At 35.8% G+C, this 16,626-nt stretch overlaps 1 protein-coding gene across 2 annotated transcripts in view; it reads left to right on the top strand.

Annotated features, from left to right (window-relative positions):
• LOC136864592 (histone lysine demethylase PHF8) overlaps positions 1-16,626 on the top strand; it is a 557,749-nt gene that overhangs the window by 266,262 nt on the left and 274,861 nt on the right. For both annotated transcript variants that reach the window (XM_067141799.2, XM_067141798.2), the window contains one exon: positions 449-655. In XM_067141799.2, the coding sequence (XP_066997900.1) occupies positions 449-655 (207 nt within the window). The remainder of the gene's footprint in view (positions 1-448; positions 656-16,626) is intronic.

Raw genomic sequence — 16,626 nt, 5'->3', positions numbered from 1 at the left:
CAAGGAGACATCTAAGCATGGTTAAATGTAACTGTTCTGTGTCGTCGGCTTCCAACTCATTGAAGATATCCTGCGGCATAAAATTCTAGAATTGAGGGAATGTTAAACAAACATTATTTTAATTGTTCTTGTATTACATCTGTATCTTAACAATGGTACTTTGAGGAGTGCAGTATATTTTTCTCTCTTTTAAGTATAGAAAATGTTGTGCAAGTAGCTGGTATACCTGAATGTATGTTGTATTCTGGGCAACATTGTATTGTATAAACAGACTGAAATGCTTTTCAATAGCATTAATTAAAAGTGAAAATGGAACCTATTTGTCTTTTGCTTTATGTTTTAAAACTATCCCACATGCACCAAAATGATATGTGATTAAATGTTCTTATCATGAAGATCTACAGTCGTATACCTTCACACTCACTCTGTTGTACTCCTTTTTTTACAGTACAATAAGTCTCGACGTGAAGAAATTCCAGACGATGTTGAAAGTCAGAAATTGTTGAAGGAATTGAGTAAAGAAGTTCGACATGCAGAACGCTATCTCAATTCATTGTATCCACCAAAACCCGAGCGTGAATCGAAGCGCAAGAAGAAAAAGCCTGTCAATAAAGATTTTGTTGACTATTCTGAACCTCAAAATTCATTGGATGGTGTAAGTAATTTTCCCATTTTTTATTAACACTTCATTGTTGAGATCAAAAAGTACTGTTACAAATATGAAACTCCATCCGTATGATTACTCTTATTTATTTCAGGATGGCCTAATAAATGCACACACACATAATTAAACACAAACTATTCTAACCAGTTATGAATGGCCACACACTAATTACCAAATTACCAGGCTATTTACAAATCTCTCTTCTGTACACACACCCGGGAATCCCGGCCAGTTGCTACCTGGGAACGTCTATAATCCTTTCAATTTCCCCCAAGTCCAGTCACCTCCTAGAGCCTGTGTGCGTAGACAGCTGGATTTGAACACAGTGCCACTGGCTATACAACACATGACGACTGTTCGTTGGTTCGAACTTCAATGATAGTCCGGTACTTCACACAGTCAAATGAAGTGTCAGTAATCAGCAACAGCTCAACAGTATCGAACAACAGGACGATACTCACGACAGTGAATATTACCCCATGTCCAATTATACTCACACTCACGATAACGGCTTTAATCACTGATCCATGAACCTGCTACGCTGGCGTAGCAGCGGGAGAGGTGATACTCCCACGTGGTGCGTCCCAGGTGGCGGATAGTGGGGTCCTAACCGGCTTGCTGGCGGACTTTAGGGAAATAAAATACCTCTCGTGGACTGAACACACAACCCCCTGTGGGTGTGGAACGAGATGAAGAATGCACTAATGGTATCCCCTGCTTGTCGTAAGAGGCGACTAAAAGGGGCGACCAAGGGATGATTATATTAAAACCATGAAACTCCTTGTGATTAGTACCACCATGCGGGAACACCATAGGTTGCTTTTACTTGCGCGTAGTACCACTATGTTAGGTACCAAATAGGTTCGTGATTAGTAGCAAACAAGAGCGTGACGGCTTTTACAGTACCTGTATCACTATATGAGCGACACCATGGTATGGCGGAACCCATGATTCTGGCTTGCCTATGATTAGTACCCACTATATCAGGAACACCACGGGATAGTACGAGTCCCCGTGGTTAGTACACTTGGGGATGAACACCATAGGTTTGCACTGCCTGTAAATGGCACCGCAATGTGCGAAACAGAGTAGGTCTATAATACATGTGCGAATTTCATTACCTGTGAGTAGTACCATAATGTGTGGAATACCGCGAGTGTATGCTACTCTTGATTAGTACCGCAACATGATAAATACCATGGTTCTACTTTTCTAGCGATAAGTATTATTATGAGGGGCCGATGAAGTACTTAGGTACAATTTGTATAAATTTTTGCGAATGTCTTGTTTTTTAAAATGTGGTAACAAGTGGTTAGTTAGAAGTTTAAAAATAATACTTAAAACTGCGCTGAATTAAAATTTGGTAAAATATGATGTCTTATGCTGGAGATGGCATAAGTAGCTTATAATAGCTTAATAAATTAGGAATAAAAAACACTCTTAGTGGTAGTAAGTTGTTGAAGTGCTTAGGAGCGAAGACAGGTTAGCTGGTAGATAAAATTGCTGCGCTGAAATAAAATTTGGTAAAATATGGTGCCTTATTCTGAAGATGGCAAAAGTAGCTTATAATAGCTTAATAAATTAGTAATAAAAGTTACTCTTAGTGGTAGTAAGGAGCGATGACAGGTATTCGTCGGAAAACGTAGCTATATTTATAATAAAATTAGCTGGTAGATGTGGTTGTAGCTTCTTGTATTAAAAGTCAAAAGGAAACTATATGAGGTTGCATAGAGCTTGAGGCGTTATGTCCGAAATAAGAAGAGAATGAAATGTTAAGGAATAATATTAAAGGAGGAGAGAAAAAAGAAAAAGATATGTGTGAAAATTACTTACTCCTTTGACAGTTGTGATGTTAATTTTGTAATGTGAGTTGAAGAAAATAAGTAGTGTGTGAATTTCATTTATCTTTTAACTGTTGTAATGTTAAATAGTTGCCCTGGTAGCATTTGAACTTCTATTTTATCTTGTTAACTATTGTAATGCTAATTAGTTGCCATGGAAGCATTTGAATGAGAAATATTTGTGCTTCTAGTGTTATACCGATGTGAGATTGTTGGGGGAGGGTGCGGAGGTGGGGGTGGGTTGGGAGGGGCGTTAAGTTTAAGTGTCATTGGATGTGGTTGGCCCATGGGGGTGGAAGGGGAGGGAGCTGTGCCTCCCAAAGTGGGATGCGTCTTAGAAGAAGATAATTTTAGATTGTTTATTAAGTTATTATGTTTATAGTTTATAGATTGCAACAATTTTGGTAAAATTTCGTATAATGGGTTTTTGACTTCAATAATGTCATAGACAAGAAAAATGTTCCACCGATCAATACATTTATTGTGGATGAACTACTACACTAGTACCGGTTTCGACCTATCTTGGCCATCATCAGCTAGGAGACAAATTGACAGTCATGGGATAAATTACAAAGAAGTTATTTAAGAGCATCCGGATGTCTGATAAATTTGTGTGCTAGCTGTTGATGGCCAAGATAGGTCGAAACCGGTACTAGTGTAGTAGTTCATCCACAATAAATGTATTGATCGGTGGAACATTTTTCTTGTCTATTACATTGAATCCAATCAATACAGAATATGAAACTTATAAATAATAATTCAATAATGTCGTTAAGGTTTGAATTTTTGTTGTAATATTGGTCTAAAAATATATAGATGTTTTCTAATTCATTCATTAATTTTCCTTTACCTACATTTTTAATGATAGTGAGGTGTTGATCTATAGTAGTGAAATGATGACCTGCTTCTTCCATATGAGAGCTCATAGCTGAAAATTTGTTGTGTTTGGAGGCGGCATAATGTTCTAAGTATCTAGTTTGAAAGCTGCGGCCAGTTTGTCCAATGTACGAGACGCCACATTGTGTGCAAGAGAGTCTGTAAATGCCTGAACCTGAGTAAGTGTTATTATTTGAAGTGACAGTGTTTTGATTGAAAAATAATTTTTGGTTGGTGTTATTTGTTCTAAAGGCTATGCAAGTGTTTTCGTTTTTTAGGGGGTTCGAAATTTGGTAAATGTCTGGATTGTTGTAAGTAAAAGTAAAAAGATTAGATTTTTTGGGTCTGTCAGGAATGAGGTTAGTTGTTAATTTGAGTTTTATTTTGTTTATTAAATTATTAATAGTTCCTAGTTTATATCCATTAATTTTTGCCAAATCTTTTATATAATTGAGTTCATTTTTTAGGTTTTTAGGTGATAGAGGGATTTTTAAGGCTCTGTAAATTAAACTATGGAAGGTAGCTAGTTTATGGGATTTTGGATGTAATGAAGTATTTTTTTTATTGTTATTGCGGTGTGGGTTGGTTTTCTATAAATTTGGAAGTCAAAATTATCATTTTTACGTGTTACTGTGATATCTAGGAAATTTAATGATTTATTGATTTCATCTTCCTTGGTGAATTTTATATTTTTGTCTAGGTTGTTTAGGAAAGTTAAAATATTGTCGCTGTTGTTGAGCTCTTTGTCAATAATTACAAAAGTGTCGTCAACGTATCTGAGCCAAAGGCTTACGCCTTTTATATTTGTTGAAATTTTATGATGTTCTAAGAAATCTAAGTATATGTCAGCTAAGATGCCAGATAAGGGGTCTCCCATAGCCAGACCATCCTGATGGTAAATTTTATCATTAAAAGTAAAATAATTATTTTTTAACACAAAGTTTAGGATTCTTAAGAAATCTTCTATTTCAAGCTTGCTAAGTTTGCTATGTTTACTGAGGTTGTCTTTGATGATGTTTACTGTTTCTTTGGTTAGTACGTTAGAGTACATATTTGTAATGTCAAAAGAGCACATAATGTGGTTAGCAGGGATTGAAACCAATATTTCAAAACTCCCTTTGGAATCACAAAATGACACTAGATACGGCATAAAAAAGAAACTACCAATATTAACTGAAGGATTAAACAAAAATTCTGATTTCAACAACACTAAACTTATTAAAGATACAAAAAACAAAATAAATATTAACAACATAATAGTAACTAAAGCTGATAAAGGAGGAACTACGGTTTTATTAAATAAAGAAGACTATATTAAAAAACAGAGGATTTTTTTACAAATGAAAAATACACAATAGTCAAAAAAGACCCCACAGCAAAAATCCAGCGAAATTTAAAAACACTTTAAAAATTCTACATTTTTACTCAATGAGCAAGAACAACAAAATCTAATCCTTATGAACCCCCTTATTCCTACAGCCAGAGCATTACCAAAATTACACAAAAAAGATACTCCCATACGTCCAATAATCAATTGTAAAAACAGCCCAACTTATAAAACATCTAAATTTATCCACAAATTTCTCAAAAAACATTACATTTTTAATAAACAATCCCCTTTAATGAATTCAGTAGACTTTTGCGATATTCTAACAAAATTCTCCTTACAACCTAACCACATTATGTGCTCTTTTACATTACAAATATGTACTCTAACGTACCAACCAAAGAAACAGTAAACATCATCAAAGACAACCTCAGTAAACAAAGCAAACTTAGCAAGCTTGAAATAGAAGATTTCTTAAGAATCCTAAACTTTGTGTTAAAAAATAATTATTTTACTTTTAATGATAAAATTTACCATCAGGATGGTCTGGCTATGGGAGACCCCTTATCTGGCATCTTAGCCGACATATACTTAGATTTCTTAGAACATCATAAAATTTCAACAAATATAAAAGGCGTAAGCCTTTGGCTCAGATACGTTGACGACACTTTTGTAATTATTGACAAAGAGCTCAACAACAGTGACAATATTTTAACTTTCCTAAACAACCTAGACAAAAATATAAAATTCACCAAGGAAGATGAAATCAATAAATCCTTAAATTTCCTAGATATCACAGTAACACGTAATAATGATAATTTTGACTTCCAAATTTATAGAAAACCAACCCACACTGCAATAACAATAAAAAAATACTTCATTACTTCCAAAATCCCATAAACTAGCTACCTTCCATAGTTTAATTTACAGAGCCTTAAAAATCCCTCTATCACCTAAAAACCTAAAAAATGAACTCAATTATATAAAAGATTTGGCAAAAATTAATGGATATAAACCAGGAACTATTAATAATTTAATAAACAAAATAAAACTCAAATTAACAACTAACCTCATTCCTGACAGACCCAAAAAATCTAATCTTTTACTTACAACAATCCAGACATTTACCAAATTTCGAACCCCCTAAAAAACGAAAACACTTGCATAGCCTTTAGAACAAATAACGCCAACCAAAAATTATTTTTCAATCCCAACACTGTCACTTCAAATAATAACACTTACTCAGGTTCAGGCATTTACAGACTCTCTTGCACACAATGTGGCATCTTGTACATTGGACAAACTGGCCGCAGCTTTCAAACTAGATACTTAGAACATTATGCCGCCTCCAAACACAACAAATTTTCAGCTATGAGCTCTCATATGGAAGAAGCAGGTCATCATTTCACTACTATAGATCAAGACCTCACTATCATTAAAAAAGTAGGTAAAGGAAAAGTAATGAACGAATTAGAAAACATCTATATATTTTTAGACCAATATTACAACAAAAATTCAAACCTTGACGACATTATTGAAGTTAAAAACCCATTATACGAAATTTTACCAAAATTGTTGCAATCTATAAACTATAAACATAATAACTTAATAAACAATCTAAAATTATCTTCTTCCAAGACGCATCCCACTTTAGGAGGCACAGCTCCCTCCCCTTCCACCCCCATGGGCCAACCACATCCAATGACACTTAAACTTAACGCCCCTCCCAACCCACCCCCACCTCTGCACCCTCCCCCAACAATCTCACATCGGTATAACACTAGAAGCACAAATATTTCTCATTCAAATGCTTCCATGGCAACTAATTAGCATTACAATAGTTAACAAGATAAAATAGAAGTTCAAATGCTACCAGGGCAACTATTTAACATACAACAGTTAAAAGATAAATGAAATTCACACACTACATATTTTCTTCAACTCACATTACAAAATTAACATCACAACTGTCAAAGGGGTAAGTAATTTTCACACATATCTTTTTCTTTTTTCTCTCCTCCTTTAATATTATTCCTTAACATTTCATTCTCTTCTTATTTCAGACATAACACCTTAAGCTCTACGCAACCTCATATAGTTTCCTTTTGACTTTTAATACAAAAAGCTACAACCACATCTACCAGCTAATTTTATTATAAATATAGCTACGTTTTCCGACGAATAACTGTAATCGCTCCTTACTACCACTAAGAGTAACTTTTATTCCTAATTTATTAAGCTATTATAAGCTACTTTTGCCATCTCCAGAATAAGGCACCATATTTTACCAAATTTTATTTCAGCCCAGCAATTTTATCTACCAGCTAACCTGATTTCGCTCCTAAGCACTTCAACAACTTACTACCACTAAGAGTATTTTTTATTCCTAATTTATTAAGCTATTATAAGCTACTTATGCCATCTCCAGCACAAGGCATCATATTTTACCAAATTTTAATTCAGCGCAGTTTTAAGTATTATTTTTAAACTTCTAACTAACCACTTGTTACCACATTTTAAAAAACAAGACATTCGCAAAAATCTGTACAAATTGTACCTAAGTACTTAAGTAATTGTACCTAAGTATAAAAACAATCAGGATCCTGATCTTTCTTTTAGGTTTGAGATTGTTAGGCTGATGATGCCCTCAACATGGGTGAAACATGTCCCTGTATGTAATATCTTAAGAACTATATCTTAAATTTAAATAAAAAACACTTATGTATTGAACAGGTGGAATTTTTAATCTAATATTATTATTTGATTTTACGTGAGAAAGCAGTCGGAACTCTGAATGAAATACACACCCAAAAAATCATGTCTAAATTTTCTTTTTAGGATAAGAATCTTTTCATTCATTCTGAAATACACCCGTCACAATTACACTGTCAGTACATGTGTTTACAAATGTCACAATGTAATTTTCACCAATTAAAAATATACTTGCACAGTTGAAGAAACATTCGTCAGTACTCTATTCATGTACACAGTATACAAGTGGAACACGAAAATAATAATTAACTCATACAAGCGAAATGAAGATAAAAATTAAACACTATATACAAATACTAAAAATTAAACTATGCAAGCAGAATATGAAAATAAAATTTAAACACAATATTCACGCAGAACACGAAAATAAAAACTGTGGGATGTTTAAGTTTGAAATGTCTTGTCATTGTGCCGGTTGAAGATCCCTTTGCAGACAAAATAGAACATAAATTGCATTTCACTCTGTCTGGTTTCTTCTAGTAAAAAAATCCTGATCAGGACTCCGATGCAACATTATGCAAAGTTTACCGTCTTTCGTACGGTTTAATTACTTTCGTGCTGTATGCTCTTTGCACTTCGAATTCCTTCCCTCTCAACTTCCATTTACCTTCTTTAATATATCGAAAATTTCCCTCAACACTTTTGGGGTTTGATATTAAAAATTAATTTGGACTTTAAGGAAACTTTTAAGCCCAAGATGAATATATTTGTCATCGCTTTGGAATTAAAGATATAACTGGATGAAAAAATGTTTACACTCCAGCACAGGGCGGCACAAAGCCAGTGTCGACATTCAGACACAGCCAAGGCCAACTAGTCTATCTAGTGCGGCCTTCAACACAGCACGTTCGGTACAGGCACATTCCAGCTGACACAGAGCATGTCATGTTGCATCTCGAAGTTCTCTCTACTACGCAGTTACAGTCGCGTATCCCATGTGCCGGCACTCTGTACCAAAACACTCCGCCTCAAGCTCCTAAGGTTGCGGAACAACTGACTGTTCCGGTCTGCCCAACCCTAGTCAGTAATACTATTGTTTTACGCCAGCTTCTGTACATGTGAGGCACTGTGGGTCGGTTCCACTGATCGCTTTAAATTCATATCTATCCAACCATTCATTCTTCGTGCTCGCATTTTAAATTGTGGTCAGTGGAGGATTTGGGGTTTTTAATTTGTCATTTCATTTTGTCTCATTTCGTATCATTAGGGGCCGATGACCTAGATGTTAGGCCCCTTTAAACAACAAGCATCAATCATCAATCGCTGATTCATAGCAGTCCTCAATCCACAGAAGTACACACACACAGTATGCTAAGGCAGTACACAGTCTTCCGTCCCGTACACCATCTCTCATGAAGCTACTCACTGGACACTTCAACACCACAACAACAGCTCCTACTTCAGACCTTGGATGGACACTAGCGACAGCCAACACCTCTATCGCCCTCAGCCCAGCCACCATACCTGAACTTACTAAGTGTCACACTGGCTCCACCTTGGAGCCCAACTGTCGCTTACTCTAACACTGACTCCCACACGGAGTCCAAATCTGACCGACTCTCCGGGGCTCGTCTCCCATTTTATACCTCGCATAATTTGATTGAGAAATTTCACGATGTCACTGGAGGCAGAACATTCCCGTTGAATCCCGAAGAAACTTGCAGGTAAACCGGCCGCCGAAAACAATACACGGGAAGGCTGACCCCACCCCACAGGCCGGCGGGGTGATTCCAGGTCGTCTGAGTCACCAGCCCTTTCCTGGAAATACCTAAAGGAGCTACCAGGGGGCTTACACGTAACAGTATATTGAATGATCTTGTTTCCAGTCGTTCGAGAATAGGTAGAGAATGGTCATAATTAAACTTTCGTCTACTTAACTTACTCTCTATAGAGGCAACAATAGCCAAGTAGCATAGTCCTTGCTTCCCACCAAGGTGGCCACAGTTCGAATCCCTGCCAATGCGTGTGGAAATTTTGAAGTGAAATGTTACGTCTCTGTGGTTGGAATTCTACGTAAAACGGAAGGTCTGATAGCTGTGATAGTGATATCAACAGTCATGTAAGTGATTTTGATGATCAGGCATAGGCATAAGAGCAATAAAATTACTTCAAATGATTATTATTATTATTATTATTATTATTATTATTATTATTATTATTATTATTATTATTATTATTATTATTATTATTATTATTATTATTATTGCTGCTGCTACTACTACTACTAAAATGCTAGGATGTGGGAGAAAAGGAAACCTGCCCCATAAAGGTAACAAACACTGCTGCAGAGTGTTTTTCATATGGTTCTTTAGAAGAGTATATTTCTGTTGGTCCAAATGCTCAGTGCTGCAGCTATATTTAACCCTCTTGCCAGGGCCAGTTGCTCACAGTATGCCAAGAGTGCCAGAGAGATTTAGAGCATTTTGCAGGTTCTCACTCTCTGGACTATATAGTTCACAAATATTATAACTATGACTTGAAATTTTTATTAAATGTTAACAGGAAAACATTCTTACTGCACTAAAATGCTCTTGGGTAGTTTGAAAAAAATATTTTCCAAACAATTTTAAGACACCAAAAGTTAAAAATCAAAAACAAAACAGAAAATTCAACTCAACGGTAAATATAGATGACATCTTTGAAATGTCCTATTTTAGATGAATGAACGTGTAAAGTTTTACATTTTTATCTTCAGTAGTTTAAGAGTTATGTACAATGGTATCGCAATATACAATTGGCATGTTCAACAATGGGATCGAACCTGGCACATGGTTTGTAGTCAGGGTGACCAGATGGTGATACATTATCATTGTTCACAAGATGAAAGAATCTCAAGATCAATTGGAATCTGTTTCTTGAGAACATATTTCCAAACCATGGAATATAACGGGAGTTTTTGACCCAATAAGAATATATGCTCGGCCTTCTAGTTATACCCATTTCCAATAAAACAGCAATGAAAGCCTTCATTTCTGTCAGTGTAACCGGGCGCCCCTGCTGTGCTCTGGCATATGGTGACAAGATATGATGTCTCGTATCTGCTTGTCTCTGTAATTATGAGATTCAATAATTGACCCGTGAAAAATAACATAAAAATACGCCATAGGTTTGCGACTGACGAAGGGGCGTGTCTCTGGCCAGGAGTATCATAATAATCAGGTTAGGGTTAGTATTTTGCATCTTGACCTAATTGAATTTCACAGAAAACAGGAAATTGTTGCTGTTGGATATTGTTACAGCCGTTATCATCATCGTACTGTCACTCAGACGGTCATTACCACTTTCACTGTTTACACTTGGACAATGAGCACGTGGTTGAGTGCTTACAGAAAACTCGCCGTTATCACTCCCAATAACACTTTCACTTCCCCCTTCCTCACTTGTTGGAGGAATGAATTCCTCATCAGAATCTTCATCATCCTCTTCTTCACTAAAAATTATTAAGATATCAAGCCAGTTCTTCATCGTTAACAAAATAACTTCTCCCGCTAGTCGCCATTTTACTCACGCGGCATGGAGATCATACGTCATAGATGAACACGGACTTTAGAAGTTCAATGCATAACAACTAATGAATGTACGCACTATCTAGCGGCGTAGTTAAAATCTAATGCCTATTCTCTATGGACTCAACACATAAGATGTTGCAATCTGACGGCCCAAGTTGTACTAAGTAATATAGGATTGTGCGCTATCCAAACGGCGATATATTGTGGTTGGCACTTTACGCGTATATACGAAACAATGATATATCGTTGTCTGGCTCTCTACAGGTTAAACCAGGTTTTAGGAAGAATTTTAAACACTGATTATGCTAAACAGGACTCATGCACTTGACCATTAATGTGTCAATACTGATCTCTTTCCATTAATGAAGTTTCTGTGTCCACATATTTTCAGAAATTTTAAGAAGTCCTTCCATTTATACTACCTGAAGATGAACCATAAAAAGTTGAAACATAGTTGAAACATAGGTTTACTAGTTTTATGAGTGTATATACCATTTAATTTTAAATGGCTTGTATCAACATTGCATTAAACAGTTGGACCAACAGAAATATATTTTTCTAAAGAACCATATGAAAAACACTCTGCAGCGATGTTTGTTACCATCATGGGGCAGGTTTCCTTTTCTCCCACACCATGGTATTTTAATAATAATAATAATAATAATAATAATAATAATAATAATAATAATAATAATAATAATAATCTATATACATATATAAAATAACATGTCCTGACTGACTGATGACCGACTGACCATTGCCGAGCCAAAACTACTGGACATAAGGAAATGAAATTTTGGGGATACATTTATATTAGGGTGTAGGTGCTCACTAAGGGAGGATTTCTGGATACTTCTTGGCTAAGGGGGTGAATTTTTAAAAATGAGGATATTTATACCACAAAAACTTAAAAGTTTACAGACGTAAAAATTGGTATTTGGAATCTCCTTTGAAAGTAAAGAAACGCGTATTTTTGTGTTTTGGGATAACTCGATGAATAGGGGGTGAACAGGAGTGACAAACGGGGTGAATTTTTAAAAAGACTGTATCTGCAAATTATCTCAGACATGTAACATATTTAGATTTGAAAAATGGTATTTAGAATTTCCTGTAAAAGTAAAGAAACATAAATACTTCTTTTGGAAAATCCACGTAAGGGGAACTGAAAAAGGGCGTGAATTATTAAAATTAACATATCTATAGTATATCTCGAAAACTTAACATGTTGCAGACCTGAAAATTGGTATTTGGAATCTCCTTTAAGAATAAGGAAACCTGTATATATTTATTATTTTTTTCGGAATGTCCACTTAAGAGGGGAGAGGTGTGTAAAGAAGTGAAGAAGTTGAATTATTTTTATGAAGATACTTACATCTCAAAAACTGAAGATTTTACAGATGTGAAAACTGGTATTTGGAATCTCCCTTAAAAATAAAATGTATTTTTTTGTTTTCAGAAAATCTGCTTAAGGGGGTGAAAAGAATTGAAAAAGCAGGTGAATTTTTAAAATGAGTACCGGTATTTGTACAGTATATGTCAAAAACTTAACATCTTACAGACGTGAAATTTGGTGTTTGGAAAGTCCTTTAAAAATACAGGAACATGTTATTTTATTGGAGAAGGCATGTAACGGGAATGAAAGGAAGTGAAAGTAGTTTAATTATTTTTTATGACGATACTTATATCCCCAAAATTGAAGATGTTACAGACGTCAAGATGGGTATTTGGAATCTCCTTTAAAAGTAAAGAAGCATGTATTATTTTGTTTTCGGAAAATCCACTTAGGTGGGGGTAGGAGAAGGATTGATAAAGGGGTTGGATTCTTTTTATTCATTCTACTTTTATCTCAAAAAATGAAGATGTTACAGGCATGGAAATAGGTAAAGTATTTGGAATAGCCTGTGAAAATAAACATTTTTTTAAATTTATATTTTTCGACTTGAGACAAGACTGTTTCTCACATGTACTTTTTTCTATCTCGCATGGTCATCTTTTCCCCAAAAGGCAATACCACAAACGTGGTTTACAGAGTTTCTGGAGTAAATTAAACTCAATTTTTCAGCGAGTTTTTATACTCTAGGGATTTTCAGATAATGTCTTAGTACAGCACCGAAGAACCATTACTTTTATCAAATTATGAAATCCACGAGAGCGAAGCCACGGGTGACTGCTAGTAGTATAATAATAATAATGATAATAATAATAATAATAATAATGATAATAATAATAATAATAATAATAATAATTTAAAATAATTGTATTGCCCTTATGCCTTATCATGAAAATCATGTAATTGTTGATATCACAATCACAGTCATCATACCTTCAGTTTTACGTGGAATTCCAACCACAATTCTAATTTCTTTGAAAACATTAAAGAAAAGGCTAGGAAAACAACAGATAGGGAATCTGCCACCTGGATGACTGCCCTAAATGCAGATCTTGATTGATTGATCGATTGATTAATTGATTGATTGATTGATTGATTGATTGATTGATTGATTGATTGATTGATTGATTGGGATGTGACATTTCACTTCAAAATTCCACAAGCATTGGCCGGGATTCGAACTATGGCCACCTTGGTGGGAAGCAAGGACTATGCTACTTGGCTATCATGCACTCTGTAGAGAGTAAGTTAATTAGACTGAATAACTTTAACTGACGATAATCAGAAATTTGAATGATAATCAGGAATGGTGAATGATTATCGTCGGTTAAAGTTACTCAGTCAAGTTATTAGTTACCTTACCCAAAAAACAAAAAGTTCTTCTGGAAACGGTGCAAAATAACTAGAGCCCTGCACTGATGTGAATTTCCGCAAAGTTAGTGTCTTGGTGGATGCAAACTCTATGGCAGTTTAGATAATTGTGATGATAATTTCTAAAAGATGTTTACTAATTTTCACTCAGGTCATAATCATCTTCATTTCCCATTTCCAGCTTCCCGGGTCAGTTTGCGAATCAAGGACCTCCATCGCTGCCTGTCTCTCCACCACTCTTCTCTTTTTTAAGTACATCTTCTGGTTTTCCTCCCGTCTTCTCTGTGCACTCCCACACTGAATCTGTCCACCGCTTTCAGGATCTTCCTCGTGGTCTCTTTTGTGTTAACTTCTCTGAAAAAGCTTTTTTTGGCACCCTCTCTTCTCACATTCTCATCATATTCCCATACCACTTTAGCTTTGTTTCTATCCTGTCTTGAAGTTTCAAGATTCCTGTCCTTTTCCGTATCTCTTCATTCCTAATTCTGTCCTTTCTGGTCTTGCCCTCGATACCTCTTAGGAATTTCATCTCCACTGCCTGTATACTACTCTCCTCTTGTTTCGTTGTAGTCCACGATCCATCTGCATAGGTTATTATGGGTTCATAATAGGTTGAATATAATACTTTCTTACATTTCTTTGGGACATCTTGGTTCCACAAAATACCACTTACACTCTGATAGAAGCTGTTTGCTTGTTGTATTCTTTTCCCAATTTCTTCGGTTATCTTTCCATCTTCTGTGATCACACTTCCCAAGTACTTGAAACTTTTAACCACTTCCAGAATTTTACCACTCAGTTTTATCTTTCCTCTTCCTTGCTTCCTTCCTTACCAAGCTCGATAGCTGCAGTCGCTTATGTGCGGCCAGTATCCAGTATTCGGGAGATAGTGGGTTCGAACCCCACTGCCGGCAGCCCTGAAGATGGTTTTCCGTGGTTTCCCATTTTCACATCAGGCAAATACTGGGGCTGTACCTTAATTAAGGCCACAGCCACTTCCTTCCCAGTCCTAGCCCTTTCCTCTCCCGTCGTCGCCATAAGACCTATCTGTGTCAGTGTGATGTAAAACAAATAGCATATGTAGAGTCTCGTTAATCCGAACTAATTGGGACCGGAGTCTGTTCGGATTACGAAATTTTTGGATTAACCTGAAAATATTTTCTATTAATAATGTTATTGTTTTTACGTCCGGCTAACTACTCTTACGGTTTCTGGAGATGCCTAGGTGCTGGAATTTTCTCCCGCAGGTGTTCTTTTACGTGCCAGCAAATCTACTTACACGAGGCTGACATATTTGAGCACCTTCAAATACCACAAGACTGAGCCCGGATCGAACCTGCCAAGTTGGGGTCAGAAGGTCAGCGCCTCAACCGTCTGAGGAAAATTAGTTTCTACAATACAGTACATACTGTAATTTGAAATCCCCATTATTTAGCAGTTACATTAATAAAATACTGTATAAAATTACAATAAGGTATTCAAGAACCCGTAGAGGAGAAATGACTAAAACTAGGTTAAAACTTGTCTCCTAAAACTGCTAAAATACGGTAACGGTTTACACTAGTCTCATATGCAGATGCCGCGGCCGCCTAGAACTTGCCGTAAACTATGTCGAGCAACACTCCGCTACTACGCCCATTGATGTGATGTTTATGAGATTCTGGTTTAACATTGCATCTTCGAGTAGGTCCCAATCACTACGGTAAAAGAAACAAACAGACTTTATAAAGATGAAACCCAGTGATTGATGGTTTATGGTGTGTAATTATATTTACATTAAGTTATTCTAGAAAAATATGACTAATAAAGTGCAAGTAAGTCTTCATTCTATAATATGTTCTTTCATTTCAATAAGGAGAACTTTTAAAAAAAAATTGAATATTTCAGTTCGGATTAACCAGACTTTTGGATTAACGGGGTTCGGAATAACGGGACTCTAGTGTAGTTGCTTCCTTCCTTCCTTCCTTCCTTCCTTCCCTCCGCTTGTCATCATTATTGTTCTACTTTTCTCTGTGCTTACTTTCATCTAAAAATTTTCTATCTCTGGATTCCTTACATCCACTTGTTTTTGCAATTCCGTTTCATCCTCACCTCATATTACTGTATCATCTGCAAATAACATGGCTTTTGTTGCCTGTCTTCCCAATCTCTGTTTAATGTTCTTATGAATTTCGTCCATGACTATGATGAACAGTATGGGGGATAGTACATTTCCCTGTCTTGTCGGAGGCCACTTTCAACTTAAAACCATTTTGTTTTTCCTATACTAGTCTTCACACTACTAACACAATTTTTGTACATAACTTTTATCATTTGCACTTCTACTCATTTAACTTGTTATTTTTCCTTAATGTGTCCCATACCAACTGCCAGGGCACACTGTCATAAGCTTTCTCAATGTCGGTAAATGTCATCACTATGTCTTTTCCGAACTCCCATCTTTTCTCCATCATATGTCTTAATGTAAAGATCGGGTCAAATGTTGATCTATCTTTCCTAAAACCATACTGTTCTTCTTCCATTTCTCCTTCTAGCTTCCTCCTCAATCTTCCTTCCGATACTTTCTCAAATATCTTAGCTACGTGGGCAATAAGGGTGATCCCTCTCTAGTTATTACATTCCTTTTTATTGCCTTTTTTAAATATCGGGATAATTAAACCCTTTCTGCACTCTTCTGGGATCTGTTTCTTCCTCCAGATTATTCTAAATAATCTATACAGCCACTGTAGCCCTCTTGGTCCTCCTGCTTTTATCATTTCCATAGTTACCTCATCCACTCCTGCTGCTTTACCGCTCTTCATCTTTTGTATGGCTTCCACTATTTTTAACATCGATATTTCATTTTCTTGTTCTTCTTCTTTCCCCATTGTTTCTTC

This window comes from Anabrus simplex, chromosome 2 (assembly GCF_040414725.1).
Source record: "Anabrus simplex isolate iqAnaSimp1 chromosome 2, ASM4041472v1, whole genome shotgun sequence".
Lineage (NCBI taxonomy): Eukaryota > Metazoa > Arthropoda > Insecta > Orthoptera > Tettigoniidae > Anabrus > Anabrus simplex.
This window is presented reverse-complemented; position numbering and strand designations above follow the sequence as displayed.